The sequence below is a fragment of the Podarcis raffonei genome, chromosome 5 (assembly GCF_027172205.1).
Source record: "Podarcis raffonei isolate rPodRaf1 chromosome 5, rPodRaf1.pri, whole genome shotgun sequence".
NCBI lineage: Eukaryota > Metazoa > Chordata > Lepidosauria > Squamata > Lacertidae > Podarcis > Podarcis raffonei.
In genome coordinates this window covers 66,706,958-66,728,128 of record NC_070606.1, presented here as the reverse complement: position 1 = coordinate 66,728,128, position 21,171 = coordinate 66,706,958, and the positions used below count along the sequence as shown (strand labels likewise).

At 40.3% G+C, this 21,171-nt stretch overlaps 2 protein-coding genes across 9 annotated transcripts in view; one reads left to right on the top strand and one right to left on the bottom strand.

The window, feature by feature from the left end:
- GPC1 (glypican 1) overlaps positions 1–3,292 on the top strand; it is a 193,560-nt gene extending 190,268 nt beyond the window's left edge. The window contains exons 8-9 of the mRNA XM_053389945.1: positions 328–503; positions 1,596–3,292. Of these exons, the coding sequence (XP_053245920.1) occupies positions 328–503; positions 1,596–1,816 (397 nt within the window). The 3' untranslated portion in view covers positions 1,817–3,292. The remainder of the gene's footprint in view (positions 1–327; positions 504–1,595) is intronic.
- Positions 3,293–7,184: 3,892 nt separating this feature from the next.
- Positions 7,185–21,171, bottom strand: part of ANKMY1 (ankyrin repeat and MYND domain containing 1) — a 41,718-nt gene continuing 27,731 nt past the window's right edge. For 7 of the 8 annotated variants that reach the window (XM_053389936.1, XM_053389941.1, XM_053389940.1 and 4 more), the window contains 7 exons: positions 19,353–19,460; positions 17,618–17,749; positions 16,806–16,919; positions 14,567–14,732; positions 13,199–13,244; positions 12,528–12,670; positions 7,185–7,592 (listed from right to left, as the gene is read on the bottom strand). In XM_053389936.1, the coding sequence (XP_053245911.1) occupies positions 7,354–7,592; positions 12,528–12,670; positions 13,199–13,244; positions 14,567–14,732; positions 16,806–16,919; positions 17,618–17,749; positions 19,353–19,460 (948 nt within the window). In that variant the 3' untranslated portion in view covers positions 7,185–7,353. Of the gene's footprint in view, positions 7,593–9,343; positions 9,513–12,527; positions 12,671–13,198; positions 13,245–14,566; positions 14,733–16,805; positions 16,920–17,617; positions 17,750–19,352; positions 19,461–21,171 lie in introns of those variants that run through there. The other variant, XM_053389942.1, reaches the window with a different exon arrangement.

Sequence of the window (21,171 nt, the reverse complement as noted above, 5' to 3'; positions counted from 1 at the left end):
TAAACAGTAATAATATTATGCGCATGAGTGGCAGCAGGCCCTGGGTTTGCATCTTCCCTGCTCCTCTGATGTGACACCATGGAGATTTGAAACATCTGCTTCCTCTTCTAGACAAGTTTGGAAGAACTTGCTTTTATTGAAACAAACCATAATTTAAACTAACCAAAGTCTACCTAGTTCTGACATAATAACAAACTTTTGGAAGCAGATGGTCCTCCTTGTGACGATGTAAGAATGCACAAACCAAGTCAACGTCTTAAATCAATTGCAATAATGTTTGATACCCTAAAGTTGGCTTCTTGCATGAACACACGTGGCTCTTTGCAGGTATCTTCCAGATGTGATGGGAGACGGACTAGCCAATCAAATCAATAACCCAGAAGTTGAGGTAGACATTACTAAACCAGACATGACTATTCGCCAGCAAATCATGCAGTTGAAGATTATGACAAATCGACTGCGCAATGCATATAATGGGAATGACGTGGATTTTCAGGATACAAGTAAGTACGGAGCTGAGAAAAGGCAACAGTGTTGTGCTGTGGAGGTGGCACAATCTATATCATGCATACTTATATGATATGATTTATATGATTAGCAGTTGAAATAAAGAGTTCTGCAGGATTCCATGTTCAGAAAGCAACAGAACATCAAAGAGGTTCAGTTCACAATTCTGTTACGCCATACTTAATGTAGAGCCAGTGCACGGAAGCAGTGGCAAGTTGGCTGCTGCAAGTATTGCCCTTATATGCTGACACCCAAGAACTGGAGTGCAAGAGATCTAGTTAGTAACGCTTGGTGATTTTACTCCTCCCTCTCTAGAGTGCTGGCTGCTACATCCATATCTTTATACAGGCATTGCCAAGACTTGTGCACCTGAGATTACCCACTGTCTTCCCAGGGTTTCTTCTCCCTATCAGTCCCTAATGCCTCATTTCAATGGACAAACTCCAGCTTTCCTCTGACTGTTCAGCAGCAGCAGCAGGGGTTTCAAGCTTGGGAGGATGCTGTAGCTCAGGATGGTACAGTGGTACCTTGGGTTACAGATGCTTCAGGTTACAGACGCTTCAAGTTAAAGACTATCTAACCCAGAAATAACTTTGCTTCAGGATGAGAACAGAAATCGCGCAGCAGCGAGAGGCCCCATTAGCTAAAATGGTACCTCAGGTTAAGAACAGTTTCAGGTTAAGAACGGACCTCCAGAACGAATTAAGTTCTTAACCCGAGGTACCACTGTAGTTCAAAATATTGCTCCTTTCTGTAATTAGTCCTTAGGAGCCTGTGGGCTCAAGTCCCCTGGTAACTACAGTAACAATGAGAACATGTCCAACTTTGGTTTGCTAAAAATGTGGATTGAAAGGCTCCGCACAGAATTTGGTCCACTCATCCCATTTTCCCCACCAGCTTTTGGGTGGTTTGTTAAATGTGGGCACCGTTTAACAAGGGTGAGGTGAGATATATACCCCTGCTTCTCTGCATTCCAAATTCTTCATTTGCTTTCCCTGGCTTTATGGCAACAGCAATGCACATGGTGTGGTTTAATTTGCAAGCTCTTTTGGAACTGCCATGCTTACTTGAACTTTTGTCTTGCCTAGGTGATGACATTAGTGGTTCTGGAAGCGGCGATAGTTGCATTGACGACATCTGTGGCAAAAAACTGTCCAAGAGCGCTAGCACCAGGCCGCCAGAGACGCATCCAATGCCTAAGCAGTCTGGACAAGGTGTTGGTGGAAATAGCAGCAACATACTTTTGCCTTCTTCCTTTCTTTTATTACTTTCTCTGGCTGCTGTTGCAGCACAGTACCTGCGGCGGTAACTCATTTGTGCGGCCGTGAAAGAGACTGTGGGTGGTTGTGGTCTTAACTTTGCCAAAAATGTGGACTATATTTAATTCATCTTGGCAAAATGAGGGAGATAAAACGTTCTTGATTGTTTGTGATGACCTGGCAGTGCTAGAACTGGTCTTTTCCCCCTCCCCTTTCTTTTTTTGGTCTTCTTTGAATGCTGGGGCCTTCTTTCTTTACCTCTTTTTATCATTAATTTGCCACAACGAGACACTTAGGAGCCTACAACAGATCTTGGCAGATATGGGTAATGGGTAAAAAGGACAAATGACCTTCAAGGCCACATCATTTTTATTGACTCCAGTAAAACACACAAGTATCTCATATTCTTATTTAGCTGTAGCCAAAGATGTGCTACAATTGTTTAAAACAATACACCTTTTTTAATTTAAAAATCTTCCAGGTGCTGTAACAGTTCATTATTTTCCATTAAGAAAGTGGCAAATGGTCCTTCCTGTATACCAGATTAGCAAAGGGATTATGGTGGAATTTGGAACGAAATTACTTTAATTGGCAAATACCTCTGTTAAAATGAGTGGTTGAAGCCACTTAATATTTCTCTCCTACATCTAAATGAATTAGAGTGAGATTCAAGTTTTGCATGATCCTTTGAAAGTAGCATTCAAAATTGATAAAATGCAATACAGAATTGTAATATGCAACATTATGCTAGAAATATGCATGGGGAGATTTCTGTCTGGGAAGCATTGTTTTCAGTTTGAGGCTGAAAAATTTCCCGTTATTAATAGTGACAACAGTTGACTTTTACCAAAGGGATGATGCAAAGAAACTGCTTTGTGTGTTATTACTGATCCTGTTAGCAAAGCCTGGAGGCGACTAATTGTTTGGCCCAGGGAACAATTATATACTATCAAATGCCCCAGGGAATTTCCATGGCTACAACCTGCCCAAAGTACCACCAATTATGCCGATGGAAAGCAGACCAAAGCCATAGTTTGAGTCATCAAGTCAACCAGCTGCTACCTTATTTCATCTCACATCGGCATAGTTAACCTTATGTTCTCTAGTCCTTGTTTAGTAAAACTGCTTCACTTCAGCTAATTTCCTGATTGTTGCTACATATTTGCCAGGAGTATTGTCTGATATCAAGGTGGAAGGGGTTGGAGGAAAGAGGGGCTGTCCAACCACATATCTACAGCAATAGATTCTCCTATGTATTTCGCCGTTGAGACACAGTTCTCTGCTTTGGGTTCTTTTGGTACAGCCATAAACTTTTTTCACCCCCTCTTTCAAAAATATCTAGCATAGAAAGGCCAGTCCTATTCATGTTGTTGAATGATAGGAAGCCTTCGACACAATCTTTGCTGTTAATTCACTTATATCATGACTTTCCTTTTAGGACACAGGGATTATGAAAGCATATTTTTTACATTTAATATATAGATATATGGGCTTTGCATAAATGTCGAAAACATTTCTCTTCTGCATCAAAGACAAATGCATTTCTTAATGACAGCATTCAAAAAGGCAGAATTACAGAATCAGTTATAAAACATGCAGAGTTAGCAGGGAAGCCATTCTAGTATTGTGGCACATGAATTAATGCAAGCAAATTAATTCAAATGAATTATCTTTCCCATTCCCGGTCCTATTTGTTTTTCTACAACACTGGGAGAAATTAATTTCCTAATCATTTCAATCGGTATTGGAGGCTGCCAAAAACATCACCAGAATGTTGAAAATACGCTACTGAAGTCTTGATGCCAGAACGAATTTGTTGCTCCAAAGAACACCTGCTTTTGCACACATTACTTTCAGTCCCTTGTTAAGTAGAACAATACACCACCCCACTTTCATTATTGATCTCGTCCATCTAATATATTTATTTTTGTTCTCAGTTTAGACCATTCTTAATAATTCTGAATACAAATGAGGCATGAAAAGCAAATATCCTGCCTCCTTTGAACGTTAAGTTCAAATGCCTGGGAAAAAATGGAGTGCCACATTCAAATAGCATTATATATGTAGCCTTCTGTTGGTAAAAAATAGAAATGAAATGCTATACACATTGAGGTAAAAATGAAACAGCTGTCATTTCCTCCCCCCTGAATGAAAATCTTCTGCCAAACTGCTGGAGAGCTGTAAACTCAACACAGTCCTGGGCTCAAACTATGAGAGAACTAGGGTCTGGTGCGTTTACTCTGTTGCTGTTTCACATCTGAAACAGAAACTGGCTGTGTGAAAATATTTTTTTCTAAGAAGAATGTGCAAATAGGGACTGATGACCCTTGCCCTCCACTTCCCTCCCCAAAGCTTCTCCCTCCCAGCCAACTTTACTTCCCGTATGAGAGCCCAATTGAGGAAAACATGACATTGGGGAGAGAGGCTATGCTACAAGGAAGCAGGCCGTGAGGGGGTGGAAGTTTTTAGGGCCCATTTGCTCAATCCTGATTTTTATACGCAGTTGGGCCATCCCGTATTTAAATAAATGAGTCTGCCACTCCTTTGAGCCTCATTTGTCATTTGAGCCTCGGTCTCTTGATAAATGCTAAATCTAATGCTCTTAGGATCTGAAGTTTTGTGATTTAAAAAGTTTCATTCATATATATAAAAATATGAATGAATGAATGACATTGCTCTGTTTTGATGTTTAAAAACACCTTATAAACCCCAAGCCCTTTGCAAAGCTGTCAGCCAGAAACCCATCAAGGTTTTTCTCTCTTTTTGTGCCATAATGTCTTTTTCAGTGGAGGGCTGAGGGTCAATAGAGGCTTTAAGAGCACTGATATTTATCATTTACAAACGACAAACAACCTATAATTTTCTGGTGGGCTTGTTAGAGAGTTATGGTACAAATATATCCAGAGTACACCTTGGCTTTTTTTAAAAAAAATGCAGTTCTATCTGCAAAATTAAGATTTATTTCACTTACTGGCATTCTTGGCCATTTATATATTTCTTTTGGTTACCAAGTTCCTGTAACTATCTTGCACTGTTGAACTATGTTCTTTGAATCCTTGTATAAATAAAATAAAAAAAAGGCTGGAGACTTAAATCTATATGAATGTCCCTTGCAACAACATGCTGCTTTATTTGTTCTGTTTTTACTGATTTTCAGCAGGTGCCAGACTAGCATCATGAAAAAGTATTTGTCAACTTGCTGATGATAATAATAGCATGAAGAATGGTCTGCCATACCTGTATACTGTTAAAATAGCTACATCTTGATTAGTATTGCTATGCATTTACTCAGAAGCAAGTCTAAGTTTGATGGGCCTTAGTCCTTAGTAAGTGTATTTAGGATAGCGCCATTAATGCTAACACTTGAAGGCAATGAGCCACCTAGCTACTGTGGCGCAACAATATGTGATGCCCTTCTAACTCCCTATAACTGAATGTTGTAATCGACAGACACCAAAATGTATTTTTATCCAGAATGGTGTGACCAGGACAGCAGCCACCTATGTATGGGCTGGAGTACAGTTAAGAGCCTTTTATGCATTACATCCAACACATGGAGTTCCCACATGGTTTTTCAGTAGTCCCTCTCAGAGCAGCTGTTGTTTTGATCAGCCCTCCTTTCCAAGTCAGTGTACAGTATTTAGGACTGGTGTTCAAATGTTAAAGCATGCTTAATGGTCCAGAGAACCAGAGGAGAGGCACTTCTAGATAAACAGTGCCTACTGGAGGAAAAATTGTACACCTGTCCCAGTCCATTATGTGGATGGTCTGTGTTGGATTTAGTTGCCCAGATCTAGCAGCAGAGATGCAAGCGTGGAAAGAGGTTTATGCACATAAATCTGGTGTAGACAGGGGCATAACAGCCTCCTGCAGAGAAAAAATGCCTGCATCCAAAACCTGCTGGCTCCCAGCACAGCTACCAAGGGGTACTTCCTGATTTCTCAGCAGCCAGACCCTCTGTCTCCTGGCCCCCTCCTCTCCTGCCTCTGAGTCTGAACTTCCCTCTGCCCCAGCCTCTTCCTGCTCACTAAGTCCTGTTGCCTCTTCAGCTTCTGACACCTCCCCCCCCCCCATCTTCTCCCTCTGGCCACTCATCACCATCCCACCACCAATCCCCTGGCTCTGAGCCTCCTTCCTTTGGAAGGTTCCCCAGCTGGGACCTCCCAACACTGCTCTATATCCAGCCAATCCATGCCACAAAGGCCTCAGCAACATGTTATATAAATTGCATATCCATCACTAATATATACACAAATAAACAACCAACCAGCAAACTGTCATCCTAAATGAGGATGAATTGCCAATCCATAATACCATTAAATAAACATATATATGGGTTTAAATTGTCTGAATGCTATCAAGCAAATGAAGCAGCCTGAATCATAGCAATCCGCTGGGTTGAGCATGGGCTAGAACACAATTATTTCACATGAAACAGCACGCATATAGAACATTTGATATAAACATGCCTTGTAGTCCTTTATTTAAATTCACTACAAAAATAAGGGGGGAAATGGTATTTCAGAATTATTTTTATTGTGCAATATTTAAAACCAGTTATGTCAGACACAAAAAAATCACGTCAACAGATTCTTCCATTTAACAATGTAGTATAGGGACCACAAATCAGTGAAATCAGTGGTAAGCATAATAACTCTGTCCTCTACTGTGGCTAACCTTTTCATGTCTGGTTGCAATCACTAACCCCTGCTGAGCCTTCCAGCCCACCTCTAAAAAAAATTCCACTGACTGCAATAGGATCTGTAACAGTGCAGATCACTAATGCAGTTGCTGAGGTACCTCTCAAACAGAGTCCACAATTTCAAAACAATCACTTCAGCTAATACTACTGAATGGAATTGAGATCAATTCTATACTCTCCTATTAACATCAACAGATAATCTGGGCCAGATTCTTCCACTTTGTTCCCTCAGATCCCAAAGCTTGAATCAGTAAATGTTCACTGGATTAAGGACTGGAACTTGAGTTTGCTTCCCCATTTATTGGACCAGCTGTATTTATCTCCCTACTAACTGTACACGTGCAAAAGATTTCATCCCACACATTTCCTACTGCTGCCAGTTCTTAGAACAAAAAGACTACCATAGGCAAAGGCCCTGGTCTGTGAAGCCTAAATTGCTTTGAAAAGACTACTTTCCACTGAGTACACACAATTAGCAGGCAAAAGTCCTATTGCCACCAGGTAGGAACAAACTAAAGCCCTTGATGTCTGGAACGACAAGGCACTAGCTGAAAAACAAGCAGATTTTTTTGCCCTCTTGCCTACCAGCTCATCCCAAATCAAAGTGTTTTGAACTGTTTATATATTTTTGTATTTTTTAAATGTGAAAAACTTTGGTTTTATGTTTGTATAGAAGCGCTCACCTTGGAAAGATACAGATATTTCACTACTACGTCCACGTTACCCAACCTCACTTTAAATAATGTAAATGGGTTTCAGTACTGACACAAGAATGCAAAGTTCCTTTGATTATATCTTCTAGCGTCCTTTCCCCCCCATTCTCCCTTATGTAGTATTTTTCACATCAAATTACAGCTGAGCTGTACCAGTAAAAGGTAGAAGCGTTTAAATGTAACTATAGTTCCCAGTATAAGGGAGATCTGCATGGCTGCTGCTCTTCTCAGGGTGTTTTGACACTGCCTCTTTCAGTTGTTTTGTCACATCTTTCAATTGCTTCTTCTTCCTTTTCTCCTCCTCCTCTTTTCTACGTCTGGCTCTTTCACTCTCTCCCTCTTTGCCTTCCTTCTTCTTTCTGGTTGGAGCCACTTTGCCCTTCTGAATCCGACCAGACTTGGTTATCCGCACTGGCAGAAAAGTATAGATACATATATGTTACATTAATTTTATAACAAACCCATGCAAGAATGCAGTGAATTGCCAAAGGTGGAACTGAAATAATTATTCAATGTGTTTTTAGTCACTGCCCACTAGTGGGCTTTTAGATAGGTTACTCTGTGAAATTCCTGCTACAATTGTGTATTGAGTTCCTCTCCACTTTCAGTCACTATCTCTCCTGCCGATGGTGGCAAAATGTTTCAGAGAAAGAGGGCAGACAGGATCCATAAAGGTGTTCATCTATTTAGTCATCTGCATCTTTTCCTTTTGCAGAAATTGAGCAGCTTAGAATAACAGGATTGGGGGGGGGGATACAAGAGGGCACAAGGCAAAACAGCATCACACATGCATCTTCTCCTGCCTTGGATTCATTTCTAGAAATAATTTCAGAAAATGGGAAGGAAAGGCGTGTTGCAGTGGGGAAGGGAGGTGCTAACAATGGACAGAAAATGAGTTCTTGCCTAACAACTGACAGTTGCTAACAACTACACCGACATATTGACTGATCTTTGTTGGACTGTTTTCTCTGTTTTCAATACCGACAAAGCAGGAGCAACAGATACACGAGCTGAACAGCAAGAAAGAGTTTTTGCAAACATTTGTATCACTACTGAAAGGTGTCCCTCCATCTTTCAGAGAATGCTGGTAAAGGAACAAAAGTGTTCAGGAAACCTCATCTTCCCCATTGGCTGGGATCACCCAGGAGACAATTCCTGGAAGCAGTAGGTTTGCTCTCAGTTTTGTTTGCCCTCAGAAATAAGTACACATAGCAAAATCTGACTGGTCACACAGCACATTGTGTTTACAAGTTCATTATGTGATTCTTGATTGGCTGAAATCCTCTAGTGGACAAGAATGAAGTCCTGGGCAAATAAAACAATGAACCTAAAGCAGCAGTTGATTAGAAGTTCCACGACTACAAAACGGACATGAAAAATGGAGAAGGGTCTCACTGGCAGGGTTCTTTCTCATGCAATTTACCTACTGCCTCTGAAAGCACTGTTTGTACACATACCTCCCCCCACAGAAACGAGCAAACATTTGGCATCACCCTACTAGAAATGTATATCGTGACAAAGCATACACCCTAGCTCATTTTTCCCCCTCAAGCGTAACAGCATTTGTCTGTCTTATGCTATCGAGCAAAATCTAGCTTCCCTCCCATCCAGTTTTAAAAGAAATTTGCATTGTCCATTCTAACCTAAAGAGTTGTATGGATTTAGAAAGCTGAGTTCCCTCACCCGACCGCACTCACATTCCCACCAATTCCATGTAAAGAAGACCATGCAAGCTCATGAATAACAGCAGCAACAGAGAGAAAATACACTGGAAGGATTGTAGGATTCTAATGTACTTTAGCTATAATGGCATTTTATTTATATATTTAGATACTGCTTATATGCCAAAATGGCTTCTAAGCAGTTTACAACTATAAAATCAATACATAGTTAAAATACACAAAAACAATTCCATTGGGGCAATAAACATCCTTAATTTAAATTAAAATATTAAAATATACAATAAAAAGCAACTAAAGAAGGAAATAATATATTTTATATTATAAATCATATTTACAATATACATGTATGCCCCAACCTATTCAAGCAATGTTCATGGCAGCTTACACTATAAAAAAATTAATAAAAGTACCAACCATTTTAAAAAATAGTGAAAAACAGGAACTAGGCTGCAGCAATTAAACCAATAAACAACAATAATACTGTAATCAGCCCCAGAATCTTAGCAAAAAAGAAAATCAGCAGCTGATTGTTACAATTACTGACCATGGAAAAGAAAAGCAGAACCAAATAACAGATTAATAGTGACTGCTTACTTACCCTCCAAAGCACTCTCTTCTTCCTCACAAAAATCAGCTGTAGAGTTAGCATCTTTTGCAGCAATAAAACAAGGTGCAAAGACATTTCAGAATGTTCAACATTAAGACAACATTATGAACGCCTCAAAAGAATTGTACCTTCCGTGGAAGTGCTAGCTACAAGTAACTTCTATACAGTGTTAAAAATAAACGGTGAGATTTAATTTATTGCAATGATAGAATTAACAAAAGATTGTGTTCCATTTACATAGATTCTTAAAGTGTACATGCTTCCACTTTAGCAATAACTTCAAGATACATTGCATGCCAAACAGAAATGACAGAGTTTTCTCTTTACATAAATGGTTTTCTTAAGACTACATTCACATGAACAGTCAGTTCAGTTCAATGCACCTTAACGTAGCTAAACTCCAGCTGTGTTCTCTGCAAGGAAGTTAAAGTGAAGCAGGAGCAAGAATATTCTTCAAAAGAAAAATACAGAATTCCACCCCAGAATTGTTTGTGGAAATGTTTGTTTCTGACTCATCCCTCTCTAGAAACCAAAGCCAATTGAGAACTCTGGGGTGTTACCTCTTGACTGATTTAACATGGGAATGTACCCATGTAGATAATGTGGAAGCAGCATAGCTATCCCATGCTGCTAATAATTAATACTGTTCAATGGTTTTCATGTGAATGTACCCTCAGGTTTTCTGCAATCAACATCAATGATCACTGGAAATTCTACAAATGAAAATCAGCAGCTACAATTAAAAAAATCACTACCAATGATCTATTCATCTTCACTTAAACCACATCCTATTGGCTAGAAGAACTGAAGTGGAACTTTACGTCCTATCCAATCAGTGATCTGTTCTGTGTGACAGATCTCACTGTATCATCCACTTGGTTCAATGCAGGAAATGCTGTTCACTGAAAAACTCTGTTCAAAAATTGCTCAGCCATGGAAGCCCCATTCTGTATCCCTATACTGAAAAGTAACACTAGGTGGTGTTTGTAGTGAATGTTCCCATGGAACACTTTATAAATAGTATTTATTTTCCAGCTTCCTTTGTTAAGTGGCCTGATACTGCATTTGTCTGAGGCTCATGGTTTCAAATGTAACTAAATCTGATATGAATCACATCCCTGATTTTCAAACTGTCTGATGAAAGTTTGATCCAATTCTTTGTGGGCAAAAGATCCGCAACCATCTGACAAGTTTAGCATAAGCAAAGCAGTATTAGAATGCACAGTGTTGTCCAGCATGTGGAAGCCTTTATTGATATTGTCTATGGCATATATTTTTTCTGTAGAGAGCAAGAGGAAGTCAGTATCTTCTCAGACTTTCTTTGCTACTAACTATAGACATGGAATTTCTGGTGTTTAAAATTAACATATCCCGAGTTCAGTCTCTTGCTCCTTTCAAATGTGAAGTTTCTGTGACAAGTTCTTAAAGGCCAGGTCTCTTCTTTGCATTGCCTCTCTTCAATCCTAAATAAGGATTTGATTTTATTTTTCATCACATCAGCAAAATGTAAACAAAAAAAGGAACTCCAAAAGACCTGAATGGTATCCTTTGTGGGCGGGGGGTGGGGGGACAATGGTTAGACTCACATCATATTCATCTATAGAATTCTTTGCTTCTAGCATTCTTCACTGCACAAGATATATATGGTCCACTTTGCAGCAGCAGAAATCCTCTTCTTGCTCCAGTGCAAATGAATGAGTCTTCACCACCATTTGTGGCCATTCACTTACCAGTCTTCTACTTGATTTTCAAGTCCAAGTGTTCCAGGAGTTGAGCTATGATAAAGCCATCTGTCTTCACCACCTATGTGCTATAGCCATGACTTTTTGTGCAGTGCCTCAGCCAAAATGGCATGTCACTCTGCATACTATCAGTCTCTCTCTTCAGTCCTAGTCTAGACTCTTGCACACCATAATTTCCAAAATCCAGTACAATTCAGTCACATTTGAATCAAACATAGGAAATAAAAGAATTCCCTCTTAACAGCAAAGTTGGCAATACTTCATGTTATTTCCAGTAGGACAGGAAAACGGGAGTTCAACAGTTCCAACACACACCGTAACATTCTCTTGAAGGTCCCTACATTTTCCTGCACAAAAAACTGGGTTTTTTTTTTAATAAATGTGGATTCTGATCTTGATCCAGTATCAGCACACCTGTACATACACACACAGGTATTTCTTTCATAGCAGAGATAAAACTCATACTTGCTGATCTTTGTATTTTGCCCATTGTGTCTCAAATAATAGGTTCACAATTCCAGGCAATTGTTCACTTGCCTTCTCAAATATAGAGTTGTTTCTTGCAAGGATGTGTACATGAGCTGATTTTTGAAGAAAAGAAATTACTTGAATAAAACCAGATTATTTTCTGCAGCATTTCAACTCACTCCTATTCAAAGAGAATTAGATATCCTTCCATTCCAGAACCAATCAATCAATTTTGGGAAGGGCTGTAGCTCAGTAGTACAGCATCTGCTTTGTAGGAAGAAGACGCCAGGTTTGATACCTGGCATCTCCAGGTAGGGATGGGAATGACCTCTGCCACAGACCCTGGAGAGCCACTGCCAGTCTGTGGACGATGGATCAACCAATCTGCTTCAACATCAGATAGCTTCCTATGTTCCTATGCATGACACAATTCAGAATGAGCTGCAGAGCCTATATTCTGCAGTAACTTATCTGGCAAAGTCAACATCTACTGTTCTATGACACCCTAGAAGTACACTGTGAAAGAGCACCATGTTGCAGGTGCGTAATGAAGATCCTCAAGGGAACAGTACAGTCTGATTATCCTTTACAGTTATTGACAAATTGTATCGGTTAAAAACTTGTAAAGAGATGCATCGTGTTTCCAAATCAGTAAGCTAGGGGGAAAAACCCACAAAAATGTAATGCCAAAGTTCACTTATCAAAATTCCACATGCACAGGTTGGGAATAAGTGTGAGGCTCTTTGTGGTAATAGCAGATCTTATGATGCTCCTATAGTTACTACTTTCTTGTTTTTACTGTTGTGAATCCACCTTGCTTTGAACACAACCAGACAAATCAACCTACCTAGGACACATTCTCTCTTATGACGCTCATTCCAAGCCTTCACTTTACAAGTCTTGCTGCAGGTGTAGATCTCAAAACAGCGCGTGCATACTGAGAGGTTCACACCAACTGATCGTCCACATTGGTAGCAATATTTAAAGACTCTGCAAAAGAGAAATTATGTGGAAGTCAACGTCCGTGATATTTATATGTTACCTTGTTGGGATGGACATAGTAAGTGATTATGTGGCTAAGAAAGGCGTCGTTGAGAATTTATTTACTTACATTTTGATTTCTAGTACTACTCTTATCAAAACCATCTTAGACTCACTGCTGCAAACTCACACTCTCAATTAAGCACCTGCAAGTCTTGAAGAATTGTCTGTTTCTTCAACACATGCTGTCTATAGGCAACTGGCCCAAATGCCGATGGTTCCGGTTTACTAAATGTTTTTTCTCCCAACTGGTAGATTCACACCACTTTGGGAGTTGCCTGAAAAACTCTGTTAACAGGTAATCATAGTAAATTAACTGAGCACTACATGTACAGGGCCACAGAACAGGCCAATGTGGTTAGGCTTATTCAAGTGGGTCCAATGGGGAGAGAGAAACATTGCAAGACAGCGTGCCATATAGACATCTGTAAGCTAATATGTACAGTGTGAATTTACATTTTTATATGCTGATCTTACTTGGGTGCATCTGCGTCCATTGCTCCCGCTCCAGATTTCCTTCTTCCTGCACAACAACAGACATGCAAAAGGAGATATTAAATATTTTTAACCTAAAGCCAGAGTGTGTATACACTTGAAAACAATTACTAATGTTTCAAATATCTTGGAATTTAATGAGTTCATTTCATCGATTGTTTCCTTCCTTATTTATTTCCTTACCAAAATTATATATCACTTATTCGTTAAAATATATATAATTGTTAAAAAAACCAGTTAAAACAGGTATTTTAAAATATCCAAAATTATTGGATATTTGATTATTAAAATAAACAGTAGCTAAAAAGAAAATGCATGTAACTTGTGCATTATCTGGACAGGCTTGTGTAAAGAAAAATATTTTAAGCAGGTGCCAAAAAGAGTACAGGAAAAACCACCAAACAGAAAATGCGTAAAGGATAAGGATCATGACCACTGTGCAGCTCCTACAGTGTTGAGAGTACACCAACAACAGCAGGAAATGTTAGGAAGTACCCCTGAAATCAAGCTTTGGGTCTAAGAATAGCAGCCTGCACCTGAGAAGGGAAGTTCTGCTTTGGCCTGGAGTGGCAAGGAGAGAACATCCATTACAGTAACTCAGACAGGGCACACTCAGACAAGCTGAGTTGCAACACTTCCTACTAAAGGCACTGATTGCTATCTTCTTCACTATAAATATTGGCTGTCCTCTCTTATCACTTGTAAATTTAATTTAAAGATAAACAAAAGAGAATCATACTCCTGGAAATGTTAAACCAAGACATGATCGCCTGTCACTCTTCCCTTCTCCCCCATGCCCATATAACTAAGCCATGGTCTCCTACCAGAAAGAAGCAAAAAATGTTAATCCCTTTTCTCCAACCCACCTGCACAGAATAAAGATGCATTTTTGAAGCCATTTTGGCAGAGATTTGGGACTCTGGTTGTGATTCTTGCATTTCAGGGGTTAGACTAGATGACCCACTGGGTCCCTTCAAACTCTACAGTTCTATGATCCTACCACCTCCACTTTCCCTGCCCAAATTTACTGCATCCTTGTTTACTACATGTTTTCAGGCATGCTTGAACTCTATTATTCAACCTATTCTTATTGTGCCGTTTATCGATTCTGTCTTAACATCATTAGCAAATATGCCAATTCCTTTTTAGTACAATAAAATTACTCTTGATTTAGCTTAAATGTCCTTGTTCACCCTTGGGGTGCCAAATTCTGGAGTGCATTCAAGTCTCAGTGTCAAAAGATTTTTAAAAAGGGGGGGTGAGGATTGAATGTGAAAACTCAAAGCTTACAAGCAAACTGCAGATTCCTAAAAATATTGTTACACTTCCAAAGGTTTCGCTTGGCCTCACCGTATTTGAGTCTTCGAATTTCCTCTCTATCCCACTGTTTTTCTCTCGACGTGACGCACTCTCGAAGCCGTTCACTGAGGTACTCCAACAACTTTTTACGGCTGGTGAAGGTTTCCCGCTCCGTTGGCGATAGGGCATGGTACGGTGTATGGAGCATTCTCTTATCCTGCAAAACACAAACACCCACAAGATGCCAGCGAGGAAGCAGATCTGTACCTTCCCAAAAATATACTTCCTTGTTATATTTGCAGGGAATGCGCGAGAATGTTGCACAGGAAAACCACTATGACACCAGTAAGATTAGCACTAGAACACCCTGTAAGACTGAAGAAGAAGAAGAGTTTGGATTTGATATCCCGCTTTTTCACTACCCGAAGGAGTCTCAAAGCGGCTAACATTCTCCTTTCCCTTCCTCCCCCACAATAAACACTCTGTGAGGTGAGTGGGGCTGAGAGACTTCAAAGAAGTGTGACTGGCCCAAGCTCACCCAGCAGCTGCATGACAGTGTGGGACGCGGGTGGCGCTGTGGGTTAAACCACAGAGCCCAGGCCTTGCCGATCAGAAGGTCAGCAGTTCGAATCCCCGCGACAGGGTGAGCTCCCATTGCTAAGTCCCAACTCCTGCCAACCTAGCAGTTCAAAAGCACATCAAAGTGCAAGTAGATAAATAGGTACCGTTCCGGTGGGAAGGTAAACGGTGTTTCCATGCACTGCTCTGGTTTGCCAGAAGCGGCTTAGTCATGCTGGCCACATGACCCGGAAGCTGTACGCCGGCTCCCTCGGCCAATAAAGCGAGATGAGCGCCGCAACCCCAGAGTCGGCCACTACTGGACCTAATGGTCAGGGGTCTCTTTACCTTTAAGACTGACAGTGAAAGAGGCTGCCTTGGGAGGGTGGGGGGCTCTCCTTCACTGGAGGAGAGACCTGATGGCCATTTGTCAGGAATGCTAAATTTGCATCATACAGAGCACTGCTCCAGACGACCTCCAAGGTACCTTCCAACTCTACGACTCTATTATTTGTAAATTATCTCAAGTGTTACAAAAGCATCCTGGAGTCTCCTGTGATCCCTCCTTCCAAAGAAACTGAAGCTCGGAGTATTTTCTGCTCCTGGAACTTCCATACCACTTGGGAAGCGGAACACACTTAACAGAACTTAAAAGCCCCCAGCCAGACATCACCAAGTGCATGGGGCTCTGTAACTGCTGTGTCCTTATTGCTCAGTGGTGATGTCTAGATTACTTGCAGAGAAGGCAGGTTTGTTGAAGAAAAGAGGCTTCCAGCCTTTCGACCACTTTCTGGTGGATGGAGCGGTCCCCAAGAATACAGACACTGGCCAACCCTGCCCTATTCCCTAGCTCAGGAAACACAACAGCCAACTCAAAAAAAAAAAAAGTAATAATCCAACACTTCCTCTTATCCTTACTTTACTATGTCATTTGAAAGGAGCAAGGACTTATGGGGGCTCTTCTTTTCACAAGCATATGCTTACTCTCATAACTCAGTAATAAGCAGTGAAATACACTGCACAAGTCATACATGCAACTTGGAAGCAAGTTTCAGAAACAGCAAATTATAAAGATAGACAAATATAACTTTTTATATAATTATAAATATTGAGAAATAAATACACACACATACAGAGGGAGAGATGTGTGTGTATATATACATACAGAGAGAGAGAGATGTGTGTGTATATATACATGTTGACAGAGAAAAGACATGTTCACACATAGGAAAGAAATGTACATGCAGCTTGAGTTGCATTTGTTTTCCTCGTAGCCATTTCCATCAGCACTGCTCTGCTAAATAAGTGGTACTCCTAATGCAAATAGGAACTCTAAAACAGTTAAACTCGCCCTCCATGCCTGCTATCATCCCCCAAGCCATCAGTAAAGGCAAGTATGTTCTTCATGTCACATTAGGTTGGTCCTGAAAATCACTTTTCACCACCCACAACCTCTGATCTTATAAGGTGATTGCTACTAATAATAATTTAAAGGGAACCTTGCAATCAAGTGTGAATTCATTTTCTTTCCAAAGGCAATGTCTGATCAAAATGTCTGTAAATCTTTATGGAAGTAAAAGGTCAATGGAAAGATGAATTTGAGTTCTAAGGAAAATGAGAACAGATGCTAGAGCAATCTGTGGCACTTGGAATTGATTTCTTTTGTCAATTATAGAAGCAAAGTTCACATATTTTTAACATGTTTTTGTAGTTCGAGGCACTGAAAAGATACCTGATAGATTCTGAAATGTGCATAGTCCACCACTGTTCCCACTGCAGTTCTTGTCTCATCCCCAATAGTAATTGGCATCAACATGTCTGCACCTCCTGCTATTAGAGAATTAATCTGGGGAAACGTGGGAAATAAAATAAACAAATAAATGCAGGCCATCAAGAAGCTCATGCAACCACTCCCTTAAGTACCACATACAGCCCAAAACAGACTTCAGAGTTATGGTCACAACACTTTCTTTACAAACAGTGGATATACAGTGACTAGACTCAGTAGTTGCCCAGTTATTTGGGTGGCAGGGCAGAACTCAAATCATTCAGAGGGCCACTTTTATTTTTCTTTTGTTTATCACTAACTTAAAAGCACGCTTAACTACATTAACCGCATGAAAGCATTTTTTAAAATAATAATTTCAACCTAAACCTTTTCATTTTCACCCATCATCAGGAATCTTCTTTCCTTTTGAGCCACATTGTATGCACACTTCTCTTTCTGTAACACTACAGATCTCTGAACCTCTGTCTTCGAACCCTCCCTCCTTCCTCACTTCACTCAACAGCACACTATGTATATCAGCACACCCCATAACACGTCATCTCGCTTCTTCACCATCAAAAGTCTGCACCCCACTTTTTAGCCCCTCTTTTTCTGTTTCCCCCTCCTCATACGTCTCTCTACAACTCCTTTTCTCATTCACCTCCTCTCCTCTCTCTGCATCCCTCAGCACTTCCACAGGTCTACTTGCACCTACATCTCTGCTACCCCATTTTTCTGTCTGTTTCCCCACCCACAGGTATCAACGCTTTTCTTACCAATGCAATCTTACTTGCTAGCGTCCTCTTAAATTCATATGTTGTGTTAGCGACAGCACACAGGGCACTTCCAACTGCTTGGCCTAGTGGGAGATTTGGTTCAGCTCCACCAGCCAGAAGCTCAGCCACTGCCTGAATAATGCAGCACAAAGAAAAATCTTGGAAAACATCTCAATATACACGTTACCACTTAATGTGACCTGAAGGATCCGCTAAATCAGAACAGCATTTAACAGAATTTACGGTCATTCTGTCTTAATCTCGCTGCTGGTGCAAGCATGGCTAAGAAACAGGGCAAGGCTAATTCAATGGATGAAGCACGACCAGCTGCCCAGATTCCTCCCTCCCCTTGTGAACAAGACCTCCATTGCCATCACCACACCACCTTCGGCAACAAAAGTAGTAGTCGAGGTCTGAGCCTGTCCAGCAGATGCTGAGGAATCTGATGAGAGGTTGAAATAAAAGGGAACGCCTAGCCTAAATAGAAGCAAAGGTTAAAGGAAGACATCATAGTGGTCTACAAAAATTTGAAGAGCTCTCATGCAAGAGATGGAGACTTGATCTCTTTTGCTCCAGTGCAGGACTATACTGTAGGGTGGAAATTTCAGGGAAGCAGAATTCAGGTCAATATTAGGAGAAACCTCTTGGTAGGAGAGACTGGGAGCCTCTGAAGGTTGTGCGTTCTTCACTAGGTGTTTCTAGGCATTCTAAGTAGAGACTGAATGGCGATCAGCTACAATGCTGTAGCTGCAGGATTGCTGTACTGAGCATGAGATTGGACTGGATGCCTTCTTAAGCCTCTTCCAATTACAGTCATATCCTTGGAAGTCAAATGGAATCCTTTCCGGAAGTCCATTAGACTTCCAAAACATTCGGAAACCAAAGCGCAGCTTCCGATTGGCTGCAGGAAGCTCCTGTAGCCAATCAGAAGCTGCGGAAGCCCCGTTGGACATTCGAGTTCCAAAGAACGTTTGCAAACCGGAACACTTACTTCCAGGTTTGCGGCGTTTGGGAGGCAAAATGTCCGAGTACCAAGGCGTTCAGGATCCAAGGTACGACTGTATATGATTCTATGAGGCAGCTGCCCGCAGTGTGGTCAGAGTAGGGTGCTCTGCTAATTGAAGAATTTCTTCCCATTGTAAATAGCAGGCATGTTGTTTGGGGGGTGGGAGGTGGATTCTGAGTGGGACCCCAGTGGGAACAAGTCTCACCACCCTGCATAGCACATCTTGATGCGCGGCCTGAGGGGAGGGGCACTTGTACCATCCATGTGTTAAATAAATAAATAAATAAATCAGCCACACAAGGCCAAACCGTGTGAATAAAATGAAATGTACTTTGGCCTTAAGTCACAGCCCTTTACCATTGTCCTCATTCCTCCAACCCAAATCCGATAAGGTTTTTAATAGTAATATTGAAGTCTGCATCAATATACTAGCAAAACTATGAAGCTAGGCAGGTTATAAAAGTGATTTATCGTTTGTGCTATAGGGATTTGTAACCTCCTAGAGCCCTGCAAGATTCTGACAAAGATTAGAACTATATATAACTCAGTTATATAATATGCACATTTTCCCTTTTACAAGCTTCAAATAAGATTGATTAAAACTGTCCACTTGCAACTGATTACTGTTTAAATAAGAACTGGAATCATCCATCTGATGTGGCAACAATGTCCGCAGATTTTCTCAAAGAATAAATATGGAGGGAGGGGAGGGGAGGGAAGATAGCATACCTGATCATTTCCACTAGCTATAGCCAGAGAAAGAGGGGAGTGGCCACTCCACAAGACATTTGGATTTGCATTGTGTTCTAAAAGAAGACGAACAACTCTGCTTGCATTCTGGAAGAGGAAAATACAATTAAATATGATCAATAAAGAAGAAACTTTTTTAAACTTAAATAATGGATCGACTTTTTAAAACGTAAATTACGTATTGACAAAGACATGCCTGCATCTCTAATTGTGAAGTTAAAAACTAAGCTAATTTGACTGGGTATTTACCAACATGCATACTGATAAGTTTCAGTTCAGAATTACATAACAGAAGTTATGGATTTGATGCAACGAATGCCAACAGTATAGAATTAAACCTACTCATATAGACATAAGAAAAAATGGACCAAACTGCTATAAACAAAGAATGCCCACAATTACAGATAGTTAATTAGAGGTAAAGTTGGGTTATTGACTTTTTATTTACGTAACCGATGGCAGTAATACAAAACTGCCAAGTAAGAAATCTATGTCAATGAAGCAATCAGCTCCGAAATGAGACAGCATATTGGGCACAACACAAATACAGCTGATTAAATAGGACCTTCCAGTTCTGTTAATCTACAGAAGACTCAATCATTAACTGTAATTAACAAATAAAAACCTTAATTGTTCAATGAGAAATCTCTAAATGCTTCAAATATGGTGCTCAAATGTATTTAACATTTCCCATTTTCTACCACATAACAATTATCACCTGCTATCCCTCCAGCTGGCCTGAGGTCACAATCCATGCCCATTTACCTGAAAATAAGTCCAGCTGAACTCACAAGGACTTGTCCTCTTGAACCTATAGAGTTTACTATCTATTGTAATTTCAATGAGATAATGATTTCCCATCTTATCTCTTTTCAACCACCACTCTGTTCAAGCTCTCCAAAAGTAGATAGAAAATAGGAATGGAAATGGAGAGGAAAAGAGTGAGACTTAAGAAGTGTCAAAGCTATTCACATTCATTCAGGTCTAAAATTGGAAACTAGATATTCCAAAAGCTTTCTCCCCAAATGTATAATTGCTTTCTGTACAGTTCTGGAACTGAGAGATCTTCGATTTGCTTTCATCTCAAAGGGAGTATTTTGCCCTTTAAAGCTGAAAATTCTATTAAAGCAGGCCATAGGACCCAGAGTTTTTGTTATACAACAGATCCTATACAATAGGTTTGGATAAAAACAAAGATCTTCCTAAAACAAACAAACAAACATAACAGTGACCACCAGGTGACAGAGAAGGGATCCAGAACAGGACTTCAGTCCTGAAGGAAAGCAGAAACAACTCTTTCCCCCAGGCTGCTTTCTAGTTCATAAAATCATAGAATTGTAGTTGAAAGAGACTCCAATGGTCATCTAGTCCAACCCCTTGCAATGCAGAAATAAAATAAAATTTGAATAAAAGTTCAAATTGCATTCTGCACCCAAACTGTTCGCCCCATGGGGGAGACATATAGGTCTCTCAGTATGTTTGCCCTTCTAGGTCAAATAGCAGTTTTAGATATTGATTTAAATTAGGAAAATAGCCTGGGTGGAAAGGATTAACTGCTCTCCCTCTGTCAAACCTATTTGCCACAAACACATACACAAGTGCTATTAACTTTTTAAAAAATCCACAGGAGAGCCACCATTATGTAACTTCTACGTTAAATCTAGCTTGGTCCTGTCTCAGTTGCGGTCAGAAGTCTAGACAAGTGTTGTAACCAAAGCTAGATGATGCCTCCATTATAACATCATATTTGCACTTACTCTCTGTTCCAAGACTGGCTTAGATGGCTTAACCCTGCCAT